General features: G+C 41.1%; 1 protein-coding gene across 19 annotated transcripts in view; it reads left to right on the top strand.

Annotated features, from left to right (window-relative positions):
• CCDC88A (coiled-coil domain containing 88A) overlaps nt 1–16,496 on the top strand; it is a 74,396-nt gene that overhangs the window by 21,096 nt on the left and 36,804 nt on the right. For all 19 annotated transcript variants that reach the window (XM_064709714.1, XM_064709717.1, XM_064709718.1 and 16 more), the window contains 9 exons: nt 2,159–2,217; nt 2,789–2,872; nt 3,432–3,572; nt 4,972–5,141; nt 9,305–9,386; nt 10,685–10,843; nt 14,081–14,227; nt 14,721–14,865; nt 15,428–15,612. In XM_064709714.1, coding sequence (XP_064565784.1) covers nt 2,159–2,217; nt 2,789–2,872; nt 3,432–3,572; nt 4,972–5,141; nt 9,305–9,386; nt 10,685–10,843; nt 14,081–14,227; nt 14,721–14,865; nt 15,428–15,612 — 1,172 coding nt within the window. The remainder of the gene's footprint in view (nt 1–2,158; nt 2,218–2,788; nt 2,873–3,431; nt 3,573–4,971; nt 5,142–9,304; nt 9,387–10,684; nt 10,844–14,080; nt 14,228–14,720; nt 14,866–15,427; nt 15,613–16,496) is intronic.

The raw sequence follows: 16,496 nt of genomic DNA, 5'->3' as shown, positions 1-16,496 counted from the left end.
TCAGAGTAAAAGTCAATTCCCTGATCAAAACTTGGATTTGGTCCACTGAAGCTGGGGCTGGAGGTGTCATTTTTTCACAGGGATGTTTCCCAGTTTTTCCCCTTTGCATTCAGGGAATGATTAGTAGAGAAATCCCAGAAGATGCCAAATTGAAGGTGGCAGGAGCAGCTACCAGAGGCAGTTGGCTCATGGAGGAGAATGCAGGGAGAAGGCTGGAGGTGAGGTTGGGTAAAACAGGTCAGCAGGGACTTTATCAGGAAATATCAGGAAATATTTCCTGAGCTGATTGGCATTGAAAGCCCTCACTTCTCCCTTTGAAAGTTAGGGCTGCTCTTGCTGTGCCACTTGGAAGAGGATCTCATCCCTACATTGGATTTTTAAAGCTTTTTTTGGGCAGATGCAGGGAAATGAACCAAGGGATCTTTGGAGACACTTGCTGTGCAAATCTGGTTGCATCGAGGCAAGCCTCAGAGTAAAAGTCAATTCCCTGATAAAAACTTGGATTTGGTCCACTGAAGCTGAGGCTGGAGGTGTGATTTTTCACAGGGATGTTTCCCAGTTTTTCCCCTTTGCACTCAGGGAATGATTAGTAGAGAAATCCCAGAAGATGCCAAATTGCAGAGGCAGTTGGCTCATGGAGGAGAATGCAGGGAGAAGGCTGGAGGTGAGGTTGGGTAAAACAGGTCAGCAGGAAAATAAAAATAAAAAAATGAAATCAGGAAATATTTCCTGAGCTGATTGGCAGGAAGGCAGTTGGAGGAGAGCTACAGCCTGTGACTGTAAATGTGAAATTAAATCACAGAAGGATAATGATGGGGCACAGGGGAAGGGGAAAGATGAAAGTTCCTGTTCCTGAGGGAGCAGGGCAGGCAGGATGGAAAGTCAGGAATAGGATGAGCACAGGGAAGATCAAACAGTGACACAGGGCAGGGCCAAAGTTCAGCAGCAAGTTGAAGGGTGTAAAACAAAATCAGCTATTTCTGTGTTTCTGATGGAGGGAAAAGAAGAACAGAAGATGAGGGGAGCTGAGATGGTTCAGTGTTTTGCTCTGTTCCTTCAGGGAACGTGGGGGAGAGACAAGGAATCAATATTCAGGCAGGTGTTTGAAAGGCAGTCAGGAGATGAAGAGTGAAGAGGAGCTTAGGGATTGCTTAAAAATTAAGGAAATGTGATTAATTTATTGGGGTGAGTGAATGCAGGCTGTGAGCTGTTGGATTCTCCTGTTGCAGTGTTCCTGTTAACCTTTATTGATAAGACAGAAAGCCAGGTGGAATTCCTCTTCTTCAGCTGAAACACATTCCTTGATGGTTTTTCTATTTCTCCTTAAAAGACTTCACAGCTTGAGCCTTTGGGATACAAGAAGTCTGAATAAATGACTGAAAATCTCCCATTTGAATCTATGTTTTTTGTAATGTATTTGTCTACCTGAGAAACCTCTTGAAAAATTGGAATATTCCCTGATCATTTGGATTATAGATATAATGTAGCTCCCTCCAAAAGCAGCAGCTTGAGTCAATGCCTAAACTGTTTTGTCATCCTTGAAGCATTTGCTTCATGGCATTTGTGTTCTAGATTTAGAATATATTTCTATATTTAGTAGCAAGATGAGGACATTGTCAACGTAAAAAAGTAAGAAACATTTTTATTAATCTGCAAACAGAGTTCTTTAACTTAAGCTTCTTTAGGAGATTAAGATGCTTAAGGCCAGATTTGGAAATACATTTTGATTTTTTGGATGTGCAGATGAATATCTAATACAGCTTTGTAAGGAATTGAAATGAACTTGTCACCTCAACTCTTCCAATTTGGGAGTGACAGATAATTTAAGCACTTTTGTACCCATCTTGAGAGACCTGAGATTACCATTGAAAACTTGATTGCAGGTCTCCAAAGCACTTCTAAAAATGTCGCTCTGAAGTTTTGCTTTTTGAAGGGCTCAGTTTTTTTTCCCAGTTGAAATTGTTGTGGCTGTTAAGGTGTTTGGATACTCTGGAAGTTAAATGGCAAAAAGAATTGAGCTGAGAGCTCCTCTGGTTCTTTTCTAAACTAGGTTAACAAAAATGATATGGAAACAACAAGAAAATCTGTTTTCTGAGGGATAGGGGAATAAGCTCTAATTACAATTCTCAGTTTCCATTTTTTCTTGCTTTCTTCTCAGAGCCAGGTACTGAAGAAGTAAAAAAGCTCCTCCTGCTTTTGCTTGGTTGTGCAGTTCAGGTGAGTTTAATTGTGTTTGTCTCTGTGAAACTTCAGAATTACTGATCTCTAATACTTGTGGTGGTATAAAACTTTTTTTTCCTTTGTTGTACAACTGCATTCCTTGAAAAATTGGAATATTCTGATTTTTAATTAAATGGCTACAACCCTACACCTGTTATTGCATAAATACCTCCAATACCACCCTAATGGGTTATTAATTTCAGTAGTGTTAATTACCTGATACTGTAAAGAAAGGGTGGAAATGGTAAAGTGCTGAAAATTAACTCACTGCACTGTTTCATGTTTTTAATGAACTTTGAATAAGTAGCAATTCTAAGAAACCTCTTTCTTGTACCATTTCAATTTGATTTTCCTTGTATCATTTAATTAATGTTGTAAGTTATAATTACTGTAACATGGCATGAACCATGCATTTACTGGTCACCAGAATTACTGGATAATAATTTAGTCATGTGGCCATTGCAATGTCAGCTTTAGAAGTTTTAGCTCTTAAGAAATGCAAAAGAGGAATGAAAATACTTGCAATTATACATATAAATGTGTATAAAAGAGATGTCTCTATTTTTAGTGTCAGAAAAAAGAAGAATTTATTGAAAGAATCCAAAGTCTGGATTTTGATACCAGAGCAGCTGTTGCAGCCCATATTCAGGAGGTATTTTGAGGGGGTTTTGCTTTTAATTTTGGGGATGTTTTTGAGATGGAATATTGTATTGCAGGAGGGGGAGTTGCACGTGTTCAATGGCAAGTAAATCACATATGTGATTTGCATATTGAGTGGTTGTAGTAAGCAAAAAAGGCTTTATTTTTTCACTTGATTCACAAAAAGATTTAATGATTGAGCATTTTTGGGTTTTATTTTTAGAGCAGTACCAGAAGGCAAATTTGTTGCTTCAAGGATTTCTTAGTTACATACATACAGCAAATTTAGTTTAGTGAAATCTTTATATGCAAATTTCTTTATAAAATATAATTCCAATCAAATGTATGTGGTAGGTAATTTATAATGTTATTGTCACCAGAAGGACAAGGTGCTGCTTCCAGATGGACAGAAAACTCTTCCTTTACATACAATTAAATATATTTTAAATGTTTTTTCATACCTTATCCAGAAAACTTAACCTCTAGAGTTGCAGCTTTATTTTCTTTATACTTCCTTTCTACTGTTAAAATTCCAAGAGGATTTTTTTTCTGTTTCATTTTGCTCCATGTAGGTAACTCATAATCAGGAAAACGTGTTTGACCTGCAGTGGATGGATGTCATTGTGCTGACACAAGAGTATGTTGAGCCTCTCCTGAAAAATATGGCATTGCATTTGAAAAGGCTTATAGATGAAAGAGATGAGCACTCAGAGGTATGGACGTGGCCTAAGAGAAATACAAGAAATCTTCTTTTTCTGAGATAATGCAGCTCAGGATTGTTGTAACTAACAGTTTAATTTTCTGCTGACATGTTGAAGCCAGGATTCCTGACTGCCAGAACGTTGTTTCAGGGAGCTCTTCTGTGCATATTTGTTTAATAATGTAGGAAAGATAAAGCTGGAATAAAGTAGGAATGATAAGAGGTGATCTTTTCCACATAGCCAGAGTGGGAAACAACTTCAGCATTCATCAGTAGCTGAAAACAAAGAATCCAAAGGTGTATCAGCTGCATTTACCAGGAATCAATAACCCATCAGTTTGCAAGGCAGTCACTGCAAGCTGTTCTGTTCCCATGTCCTGTTGTCCAGGTTTGAGGGGGATAAAGCAGAATCCATCCCAGGAGAGGAGGCTTTGCAGGCTTGTCTTGGGGCACACTTGTTGTACTGTGTTAGAATCAGGGAACAGAACTGTATTTCCTACAAAGTTTGAGTTGTGAATCATCTTGATGGTCCCAGATTTGCCCCTCAATAGAGTGGATGTGTCACTGTTGCAATTATTCCAGATATTCCTTTGACAGTTCTTCCAGATCACAGCCTTGGCAGGAATACAACAGAGGGGAGAGGCTGGGGGTGATGCCTTTGTTCAAAGCAAAGGAAAAATACTTTAAACTGTGAGAGATGTTCATATTTGGCTAATACCTGTATTTATAAGGGGAAATAGGAATATTCCTGTAGTTCTGGTGCTTTATTTGGTGGTCAAGGATGAAGAACACGACTTTGTTTAGAGATAGATGTTTATTTTTAAGAGGTGATGGTTTTCAAGGAATTCATACCCTGTCTGTTCTGAGCACTGGTCATTTTGTGGGCTTAAAAGTCTGAAGTGAAAACCAAAATTTAAAATAGCAGAAAAATAAAATTTAAAACAGCAGAAGGTGCTGTTCAAAAGCTGTGGCTCTTTACTTCAGGCATAGAAATACAGGCAGAACTTTTGATTTCCTCGATGGCCAAAACCTCCCCATGGTTGTGGTGCCATTGCAGTGTTTGCTGTGAATGACACCCAGGGGCGGCTCTGTGAGGCCCCTCTGGACTTTTCCCTGTTGTGTCCCTCAGACCATCATCTTTTCCCTGTTCTCTGTCCCTCAGACCATCATCTTTTCCCTGCTCTGTCCCTCAGACCATCATCTTTTCCCTGTTCTGTCCCTCAGACCATCATCTTTTCCCTGTTCTGTCCCTCAGACCATCATCTTTTCCCTGCTCTGTCCCTCAGACCATCATCTTTTCCCTGTTGTGTCCCTCAGACCATCATCTTTTCCCTGTTCTCTGTCCCTCAGACCATCATCTTTTCCCTGTTGTGTCCCTCAGACCATCATCTTTTCCCTGCTCTGTCCCTCAGACCATCATCGAGCTGTCGGAGGAGCGGGACTGCCTGCGTTTCCTGCCGCACGCCTCGGCCGCGCAGTCGCCCTGCGGCTCCCCCGGCATGAAGCGCACCGAGAGCCGGCAGCACCTGAGCGTGGAGCTCGCCGACGCCAAGGCCAAGATCAGGAGGCTCAGGCAGGAGCTGTGAGTACAGTTCACACTCAGATCCTTTCCACTCATCTGCTCCTCTTCAGGCCAATTCACAGAATCACAGAATATTGAGGTTGGAAGAGACCTCTGAGATCGAGTCCAACCTCTGCCCTAACACCTCAACCAGACCACAGCACCAAGTGCCATGGCCAGTCTTGAGTGTGTCCAAAGGAGAGCAACGAGGCTGGTGAGGGGCTTGGAGCACAAGCCGTATGAAGAACGACTGAGGGAGCTGGGGTTGTTCAGCCTGGAGAAAAGGAGACTCAGAGGTGACCTTATCACTCTCTTCAACTTCCTGAAGGATGGCTGTGGTGAGCTGGGGGTCGGTCTCTTTCTCCGGGCAACAGCAGACAGAACAAGAGGACACAGTGACAGAACAAGAGGACACAGTCTCAAGCTGTGCCAAGGGAGATACAGGCTAGAATTAAGGAGAAAGCGTTTTACAGAAAGAGTGGTCAAATACTGGAATCATCTACCCAGGGAGGTGGTAGAGTCACCATCCCTCGAAGAGTTTAAAAAAAGACTGGATGTGGCACTTGGTGCCATGATCTAGTTGAGGTTTTAGAACATGGGTTGGACTCGATGATCTTAAAGGTCTCTTCCAACCTAGAATTTCTGTGATTCTGTGTGATTCTGTCTTTTTTTAAACACATCCAGAGATGGTGATTCTACCACTTCTCTGGGAAGAGCATTCCAGTACTTTGTTTTTCTTTTGGTAAAATTTTTTTTCCTAATATCCAACCTATCCCTTCCCTGATGTAGCTTGAGACTGCGTCCTCTTGTTGTATCAGAGACCAACCCCCAGCTGTCTACAGGCTCCCTTCAGGAAGCTGTAGAGAGCAATGAGGTCACCTCTAAGCCTCCTCTTCTCCAGGCTAAACAGCCCCAGCTCCCTCAAACATTCCTCACAGGGCTTGTGTTCCAAGCCCCTCACCAGCCTTGTTGCCCTCCTTCTCATCCTGCAACCCACAGGGAATTTCCCCAGGATCTGGAACAAGTTGTTCCTGGCTTCAGCAGTCACAAGACACAGTTGTTTCTGTTTACTGGTATGGCTTGACAGTGTAGACCTTCAAAAAGCTTTTGAAAGTTTGAAGTTTGGAAAGTCTACATGGGACACACTCAAGCATCTCAATGTCCTTCCCAAACTGAGGGGTCAGAACTGGACACAGCACTTGAGGTGTGGCCTCACCAGCACCGAGCACAGGGGCAGAGTGACCTCCCTGCTCCTGCTGGCCACACCATTCCTAATGCAGGCCAGGAGCCATTGGCTTCCAGGAGCCATTGGCCTTGGCCTTCCTGGCCACCAAGGCACATTGCTGGCTCATATTCACACTGCTGGCTCATGTTCAACCACCCAGGTCCCTTTCTGCCTGAACACTGTCCAGCCACAGTCCCCAGCCTGTAATTCTGTGTCCTTTCAAATTGTTTTTTTAGTTATTGCTCCCCAGGAGGGGTATTTTTATAATACAAGAAGATTTGTGGACCCATGGGACAAATACAGCGTTTCATCTGTGTTTGTCTCTGTTTGTATTCATAATGATGTTTTGACCTAAATTTTATTCTCTGATGTCCCTGAAATCATGGATTAAAGGTGGAAGTCTCACCAATGTCAGCATTGTGTTCTCAAACCAGGTGATCATTAAAAGGAGATGAGGCAGGAGGGATTCCTTCTCTGCAGCATCATTTGGTGACCTGTTTCCAACAAGAAATATTCACCTATGATTAATTCATGGTTTAAAATCATTGCAGATAGGACAAAAAATTTCCATGAGAATGCTTTCCTATCTCCCACCTCTTTTGTTCCTGTGTAAAAGATTTCTTGTCTGCACAACACTTCCTTGCTCCTGATTCTGTAGGTTTCTGTGGGCTCTTTGTCTTCACAGTGAAGGAGCAGATCTGAGCAGTGAGGAGTTATTTAAAGAGGAGATCAATAACAGACCTGTGGAGAATCTGCTTTCCCTGTAGCAATGTGTCAGTTGTTTTAGCAGAGTGAAGTGTGTGTGTTCTGAATTCAAATGCTCCATCTGAAGAGATCCAATATGTGTAGAAACAGCATAAATAAAGATGTATCTTATTATTTTTTTTTAATTCAGCAATGGGGAGAGGAGACAGGTAAACAATCACAAGCTGAAGGTAGCATAAGTCACAATTCAGAGTTTGTTGATCAGATGATTTGTAGCTGGCTGGATTAAGGATCTTGTTGATTTACTCAGAGGATCCCCTTCCCCCACCACAGCGTGGTCCTCATGAGGAGCAGAGGACAAAAGCTGGGGCTCTTTTTCCCTGATGTCTGTATTATTGTGTCTCCTGCAATGAGCCCGCCCAGGATATTCTATAAACAGCTGCACCAAGAAAATTAGTGAAAAAATTGCTGTTATTAGTTTGATTGACAGTTAATAGATAGCCTAAACAGTGAACACTGGTATGTTCTGTATAATTTAGTCCAATCCTCTCCAGTCTGTAGCTGAAGCGTGCAATTAGGGCAACACTGATGGCTCAGAACAGTCCACATTTTGCACTCTTATTTGAATTCAGTTGGTAAATAATTTCCCTTTGCATGTAGCAGTATCTTAAAATACCAGACTTGGATGAATTAACTTCTGTCTGTAGCATTTAGTGTTAAATGCTGCACCTATTTGATAAATTTTAAATTACATTAATTCCAGACTTGGAAATACTCAGCATAAAATTTATTTATAATCTGGTTTTGGCAGTGAACCTTCATACCTGGTTTAATATGCAGTGTAGCTGATGTAATTTCCTATAAAAGGTCTGTAAAGATTATTTTTCAGCTGGATGCAAACCAGGGAGTACAGAAACTCCAAAGAAGGAATTTGCACACCTCATTTTCTGCGTGTGGAGTTCTGTGTGTTCCCATGTAGAACAATAACAGCAATATGATGCTGACGGGAAAGTCACAGAAATCAGGAATAAATTTGTGTTTGTGCCTGGTTTCTGAGCACCTCTGGAGGGGAAAGCTGTGACTTTCAGGGATGTTGCACTGAGCTCCCCTGCTTGTAGGCTCAGTGACCTTTTCCAAACAATCCTTTTCCAGAAAGATCATTCATGGTGAAACTGGCTCATGTTTGAAAACAACTGCTCTAGTTTTGTTTAAAACATACCTATTTTTTGTTGGTATGATTGCTTTGACATAACATTATACATTTCAGTCCATTAAATTTTCTTCTTTCCCCCTTTTCTACTTTGGTTTCTTACTTGTATTCCAGAATGTAGAATAATACAGTAACACATTTGAATATGCAGTGTATCTTTTAAGAATATTCAATATTGGCAGGTTTTTCTACAGCAAATGTTTGTTCTGAGGTGCAGTGTAATTTTTAACATCTCTTTGTCTGTGAGAGAATTAAATACTTCCTTTGCACTTAGTCATGGTTTAACAAACTCATTTTTTTAAGGATTGGGAAATGAGTTGGAAGTTGAGAATGAGTCATGTAAGAATCATAGAATTCTGTGTCAAATTGTTTTTATCACAGGTTTCTGAGTAGACTCAAACAGACACTGTGTTGTCTCCATAAAGTTAAATTCATTGTGTGTTTCATGCAATTATTGAGTTTATTAAGCAGTATCTTCTTCAATTGAGTCAAGACACCTAAAACCCTTAATTGTGCTCTGCAAGAAAAGGAAAAATTACAGAGCTATAAAAGTGCTTTTAAAATTGGCTTTACTTGATTGTGACAAGGAGTCAGTGTCTGGTTCTCCTGGAAAGAATTTGGACCTTTTGATTGTGTTATTTGAAATTATTCTGAGTTGGGTTTTGGATGTGGATCTCCTGGTACACATTCATTTTCATTCATTTTCTAACCACCAATGCCTGTGGTTTCTTACACAAAATCCCTTCTTGCAAAAATTCCTTATTTTACACCCTGTTTTCTGCCCTGTGTGAGTAGGAAACAACAATTTAAACCTATGAAAAGTCTTAACATTTAAAATATTAGATAAGATAACATTAAAATATTATTTTAACTTAATAATATTAACTAAATCTTAATGCCAACCCGAAATTTTACACTCTGCTGTCCCTGAAATTGTGGGTTCAAGGTGGAAGCCTCTCAAATCTCAGCATTTTGTTCTCAAACCTGGTGATCATTAGCAGGTTTTGTGGCCATGTTTAACTGGTTGGTGTTTTCTCCTTCCAGTGAGGAAAAGACCGAGCAGCTGCTTGACTGTAAACAAGAGCTGGAACAGATGGAAGCTGAACTGAAGAGACTTCAGCAAGAGGTGTGGGTTTAGTCATTTTATTATTTTAAGGAAAGTTACCACCACCAGAGCAATTCACCACTCTTTTTTGATACTAAGTATGTTTTCATGTTAATTTTTTTATTATGCTTTCTGAACCGTTACCTTGTGTAATTTATTCTTTTATTTGGTATATTATGATGGGAAAAAATGCCTTGACTTAGAGATTTATTCTCTGATTTTTTTTGTTTCTTCATTCAAGCAATTTGCCACCAGTCCATCCTCTGAAAGGATCTTTTTAAAGTGAAGGTGCTCCAGTTTTGTCTGATTTTTCTTAGTACTTTGTGGGGTTATAATGAGGGAAAAACCTTAAATACATCATAAATATACATTTTTTAAAAATGCCTTAACTTAGGTTAGTATTTCTTAATTTTTTTGTTACTTGATTCAAGCAATTTGCCACCAGTGCTTCCTCTGAAAGGATCTTCTTAAAGTGAAAGTGCTCCAATTCTGTCTGATTTTTCTTTATACTTTGTGTGGTGATAATGAGGGGAAAAACCTTAAATACATCTTAAATATACAATTTTAAAAAATGCCCTTAGGTTAGTATTTCTCTGATTTCTTTTGTTTCTGCATTCAAGCAATTCGCCACCAGTGCATTTTCTGAAAGGATCTTCTTAAAATGAAAGCACTCCAATTCTGTCTGATTTTTCTTTATGCTTTTTGTGGTAATAGTGAGGAGGAAAACCTTAAATACATCATAAATATACAATATATGGTGTGGTGTTGTGAGGGTCCCCAGGATGAGGTGAGAGATGAGAATTTGACTCCAAGTTCTCAGAAGGAGAATTAATTATGATATGATATGAAATTATATTATATTGTTTTATGAAATTATGTTATATGAAATTATATTATATGAAATTATATACTAAAACTATACTAAAGAAAGAGAAAGGATACATCAGAAGGCTGGACAAGAATGAATAATAAAAACCTGTGACAGACCAGAGAGTCCGACACAGCTGGACTGGGCTTGGTCATTAAGTAAAAACAATTCACATGCTGGGATAAACAATTCTCCTAATCACATTGCAAAGGAGCAAAACTGAAGCTTCTCAGGAGGAAATATTCTGGCAAAGGGATTTTTCAGAAAATAAAATGGTGACACTATATATATATACACACAAATATATATATTTATATTTATAGTGAGTCCTTGAAAAAGCCCAGTGCAGTTTCCTTGGCCATACAATCACCTACAATCCTGTACAACAGATTGGGTTTTTCACTGAATTCTCAGCGTTCCCAATAGCCTGTGATTGCTGTCTGTGTCCCAGAACATGAGCCTGCTGTCGGACGCGCGCTCCGCCCGCGTGTACCGGGACGAGCTGGACGCGCTGCGCGAGAAGGCGATCCGCGTGGACAAGCTGGAGAGCGAGGTGGGCCGCTACAAGGAGAGGCTCCACGACATTGAGTTCTACAAAGCCAGGGTGGAGGTGAGTGAATCCAGGGGAAATCACCCACAGCCACTGTGGGTGCAGCTGGAGGGTGGGATGGATGGAGATGAGAGATCTCTGAAGCCAGGTCGTGGAACTTGGGGTTCATTGCCAAGGGCCTGGGTGCAGGGCCCTGGGTAGGGGATTTGGGGTTTATTGCCAAAGGCGCGTTGGGTTATCCCAGGGCCTGGTCAGCTGGGGATTTGGGGTTTATTGCCAAGGGCCTGGGTGCAGGGCCCTGCTGGGATTTGGGGTTTATTGCAGAGGGCCTGGTGGGAGCTGCAGCCACAGCTCAGAGCAGCCTGAGAGAAGAGAGGGGGAGAGAGCATGAGGGGGTAAGAGAGTAAGGGAGTGAAAAAGGTAAGAGCGCAAGGTTCCCATTGCAATACAATAAATCTCCTTCTGTGTTGAATATTCTATTTTGCACTAACCAATCTAGTACATGATACAAACCCCATAGCATTTACATACAGCCTATAAGAATCATTACATCACCATACTGTGGTACATTTTAAACCCTAAAAACTCCTCTTTGGGCCCCTTCTGCCAAGCTGTAGGGTCTGCTCTGACCCTTGGAGCTGTCTGCAAGGAGAGGGTGTTGTTCCATCAAAAGGGGATTATTTTCAGCCAGCCACATCGTTGTTTTCCAGTTGCTCAGTAACTGAGGTATCTCAAAGCTTGCTTTCATTTCAATCTCACTTATAGTTTCTATAGTCTCAAAATCTTTTGCCAGACAATCATATTTATAAGGCTTTCCTGGTTCATCTTCCCCAACAAGCCACCATTCTTTAATGTGGCCTCTGCTGGGTTTTGGGGTATCGCTAGCAGGCTGCAGCGGGTCTGGATAGCACAGTCCTGCTCAGCACAGCCTGTCCAAGCTCCCAAGCATTCCCATGTCAGAATTCAGGACATCCCCTGGCTGGCCTGGAGTGCCAGGAGCCCTGCCAGGGGGCTCAGGAACCCTGGCACAGAGCCCAAGACACCTGTGATTTTGATTATGACCCATTGAGCAAATTACCAACCTTATATAAAGATCTGCAAGCCACGAAAGTATAAGTAGAATAATAATTTTTCTACCTGGTGACAAAATGATTAATTTTTTGAGGTTTTTAGCATGGGGGTTCAGAGGGCAAGGTGGAGGAGTCTGGGCATGTCCAGCTTTTCTCCTTCTTCTTCTTCTTGGCCTCCATGTGCTGCTGTGATGTTGGCACTTTTGGATTGGTTTAGAGCAGAAGTTCACTGTCTAACATAGGTGATGGGTATTGGGAAAGTTATGGTAAATATTGTACAGGTAGTTTTTATTATAAAAAGATAACACCACCCTGGGGGCAGGCAGTGTGCCTCTGTCTGACCTGCTGAGCAGACCTTGGCAGGCCAGAGAAAGAATTTTATAGATAAGAAACAATAAACAACCTTCAGACTGAGAACTGCAGAGTTCTGACTCCTTCTTCAACCACCAGGCTGGGAAATGAGATTTTCTGATGCATCTCGGGGTCATTCTGAGCAGCCAAAGCCCCCAGCCACAGGTCACCTTAGCAAGTTTGGGTGATACCAGCTCTAGTGGTTATCAGATTATCATTTTGTGATTGCAGCTCTTTGCTGGCTGGGTGCCTGAAGCAGTCCCAGGAGGAGGCTCTGTGAGGTTCCACAGGGGTGTCTTTATTGAATCTTCTGTGGAGGTTCTCAAGGACAGCTCTTCTGCCAAACTGGGCAAAAGGAGGGATTTTATAGGGTGCAGAGGTTTTGGGAATTGTCCAATAGTAAGGGTTAAAGGGAAGTGACCATAGTCTTATAGAGATAAGCCCTTGCTGAAGGGGGAAAAAGGGGTTTCTAAGGTCCAGTCATCATGACTGGGCATTTCCTGTCCTGGGCTGCTGAACACGGGGGCATTGCAGCTCCTGGGCCTGCTGCAGTTCTTCTCTTGCCTGGGGCTTTTCCAAAGTGCATTTGGAGATTGAAACGTTGGGATGGGAGAAAGTCTTGCAGTGTCCTGCTCTCTGGGATATGGCAGTCAGGCTTTTGTGACAAATTCCATTTTTTTGGCAATTGTTTCCATGTCTAATGGCATGCAAGTCAGCAGTGTTCACCAGAGCTCTAGGCTAGCAAGGCCAGTGGAAGCCTCTGTGAAGGATGGATTGAGAAACCCACAGGGGAATTATTTCCAAAAATGCTATAAATTTAATCATTCCTTTTTCCTCTTGTTGGTCTCCTAAGGGAAAGCAGTTTTCTCAGTCAAGTGTTGAGGAAAGGAGGGCTGCTCACATAAATGAGTACAGGACAATGGCACAAAATACACTAAAAAAAGATGTTCCAACACCAGGCAAGGGGAACTTAGAGTTCTGGCATGAGTTAGTAATTTAGGAGGCAAATCAACATGCAGGAATTTATCAGGCCATCATTCTGTCTGTAAATGACAAATTTGATGGGCAAGTGCCATATGGTATAAAAATCAGTAAAGGAAAACAAATTAGTGTACAGGGTTTGACAACAGTGGAAGTTTCATTTTCATAGAATGTTTAAACTAATAAACCCCCTAAAAATCTATTATGTTTTCATAGCTTGTAAACTATTGGATATTTCAAGCACTCTTCAATACAGATTAATATTAATTAGTTGGGTTTGTGTCATAATAATTATGAGTTAATTTAATATTTGTGTAGGGAGGAGTATGAGGGATATTTATGTGATCCTTTTTCAGATTTTGCAGCTGACTGTGTGCTGAAGTTTGAAAAGTTTTGTCATTATATCATGAGGAAAATTGCCAATTATGTATTTTACACATTACTTTCATCAGATGCTATTAAAAAAATCCTTTATGACCAAAATTAAAGCTGCTCAGGCCCTTTGAGAGTGGCTGGTTGTATTTTAAGATTGTGGGTGCATTTTCAGCATCAGGGCCTGACTTTGGGCCCAGTGGCCTATAAACCTAATTTTGGGCTGTACATCTTTCCAGATCACAGCCCAAATCACAGAGATCCTGAGGGTTTGATTATATCATCAACACCTTATTTGTTCTTAATGGCTTAGGGAGTATTTCATTTATGTCAAATTTTATTTTCACAGAAATTCCTAAGTTGCATTTATGTGGAATTGCTGTAATTGTGCTTTTTATAAAAAGTCTGTTTCAGCTCCCAGTTTTAGTTTGGGTTTCTGGAAGTGGTTGTGTATCAAGGTTTGCGTGGGCAGGGGAGCGCTTCTGGTTTGGATTTATTTGTTGTTGTTGTTCCATTTTTGCAGGAGTTAAAGGAAGACAATCAGGTGTTGCTGGAAACCAAGACAATGTTGGAAGATCAGTTGGAGGGGACCCGAGCTCGATCAGATAAACTGCACGAGTTGGAAAAGGAGAATTTACAGCTGAAAGCAAAATTGCATGACATGGAGATGGTGAGTGGCAGGGGAGGGGGGCAAAGGCAGCTCATACACACTGAATTTAATTTCCTTTCTTAATAAAAGCCTTCAAAATAGCAAAGAGAAGGAATGTGATGATAAATGCAGAGATTCAAGAGCAATAGGTTTGATTTTTTTGATGTGAATCAGTTGTCACTTAAATATTGTGTTTACCCCGTGCACTTTGCTTCCTAATATTTAGAAAGAAGTTAACTTTGGAAGAGTAGGGAGTGATTGCTGGAGGTTATGAGGAGAAGAGGTTCTTTGTAATCTTCTTTTTACAAAAAGTTCCTCAAATCCCTTTCAAAGTTCTCCCAACTTTTCCCAGTTCCTCCCCATCTCAGTGTCTGAGCAGATCAGAAAAAGCACTTTGCCCTCCCCTGTGACAACATAATAAAGATAATATAATATAGACATCAATAGAATATAGATAATAAAATATTTTGCACCTTTTGAGACTTCTCTTTTAACCTGTGAAATCATTTCCAAGGAGCGTGATATGGACAGAAAGAAGATTGAGGAGCTCATGGAGGAAAACATGACCCTGGAAATGGCTCAGAAACAAAGTATGGATGAGTCTTTGCATCTTGGCTGGGAGCTGGAGCAGATAAACAGGACTACTGAACTTTCTGAAGGTAAACATGAGTTATTGGAATGGAAATCTCAGAGGCTGGGTAGCATTGGGAAATTAAATGTATTTCTAAAGTGTCCTCTGGAGAAATGCTGATTCCCGTGTGTCCATTGAGATACAGGCTGACCATGAGAAGTCTTGCCCAGTTCAATAGTTGTGTCAACCCCATAAATTCCTGGAAATTCCATTATTTGCCATTCTCACTTGTGTACTCTGCAGCACAGATCATGAGTTTTCTGGCTTTGCTGTTCTCCAAGGGAAGGGGAAGAGCTGTGGTAAAAATTTGGATTCTTCAGTACAACATACTTGGATACAAACTGGATTCTGTGCAAAGCACTTGTGGAATTTGGAGCCACGTCCTGAGTTGTGGGAAGCAAATCTGTGCTGTGATTAGTAGGGTAGAACATATTTTAATTTCTAATATTTCTAATCCTGATCAGCTCTGGTCACCAAGAGGGCATTGGAAGGACCTTCAAAGGCTGTTAAATCCTCTAAAAATGCAGAAGCTGAACAATTCTGGCTACTAAGTCAGCTTTTATTTGAATAATGGTGTTTTTCTCCTGCAGTGCCACAGAAATCACTGGGCCATGAGGTGAATGAGCTGACATCCAGCAGGTTACTGAAGCTGGAAATGGAAAACCAAAGTTTGCTGAAGACTGTGGAAGAGCTGCAAAGTGCAGTGGGCTCTGTGGAAGGCAGCAGCTCAAGGATGCTGAAAATGGAAAAGGAAAACCAAAGACTTAGCAAGAAGGTAAAGGTCAGGGTGTGCTTGGATGGTGTGAGGGCTGCCTCATGTTCTCTGCCATTTTCTTCCTAAAGAGTGATTTTATCAATTGCTGTTATTTTGGGTAAGGCATTACAAGGGTCTGAGTGGAGTTACAGTGTGTGTAAGTTTATGGTAAAAAGTAAAACCACCTCCAAGAGGTTTTTTTCTTTATGTGAGTGTGACCAGTTGATTCAGAAAGGTCTTGGACCAGTGAGGGAAAAAAATAATAATATATTGGTGATATGATGAGTAATGGAAGTGGTTGAGAATAGTGCAGAGCATTAATTTTGGTAATTCTGAAGCAGAAGGAAGTGTGTGTGCAGAGGTGCAGAGTGAGATGAGCCTGAGCTGAAAACTCGGTCCTGTGTGCTCATTTCAGCTGGGAGAGGGAGAAGGTGGCTCAGGGAGTTGATGAACAGCTCAGGAGGGGAGTTTGGCAGCTTTAGCTGTGCTCAGCTACAGCACTTTGCTCCTCAAATGGTGTGTGTCAAATAGAATCATTTAGTCAGTGGTATTTATAGAAAATAAAAATTAGGGAAAAAAAGAAGCTGGGGCTAATTACAGTGGAGTGAAAATGTCTAAAATTCCTGAAATAGATTTGACATCAGCAGCTACTTCAGGTGAAAGACTATTCTTAGAGTGGCTAAGAGATAATTAAAAAAAGAAAATTAAAGAAATCCCTACTGCATTCCATGCTTCCATGAGTTTCTGATTCCTAAGAAGCTGCTGTTCTTTGGAGCAGCCTCTGTGCTGTGCCCAAAAGAAAAGGGAGGTACAAAAGAAAGGAATAGAAACACATAAATATCATTCAGGTCAACTTGTTACCACTCAAATGTGGCAGAGAAATCATGCTTGGGTATTTTAAATTT

This window comes from Zonotrichia leucophrys, chromosome 3, assembly GCF_028769735.1.
Source record: "Zonotrichia leucophrys gambelii isolate GWCS_2022_RI chromosome 3, RI_Zleu_2.0, whole genome shotgun sequence".
NCBI classification, from domain to species: domain Eukaryota; kingdom Metazoa; phylum Chordata; class Aves; order Passeriformes; family Passerellidae; genus Zonotrichia; species Zonotrichia leucophrys.
Note: the sequence above shows the minus strand (reverse complement) of the source record. Positions and strands in the feature narration are given on the sequence as shown.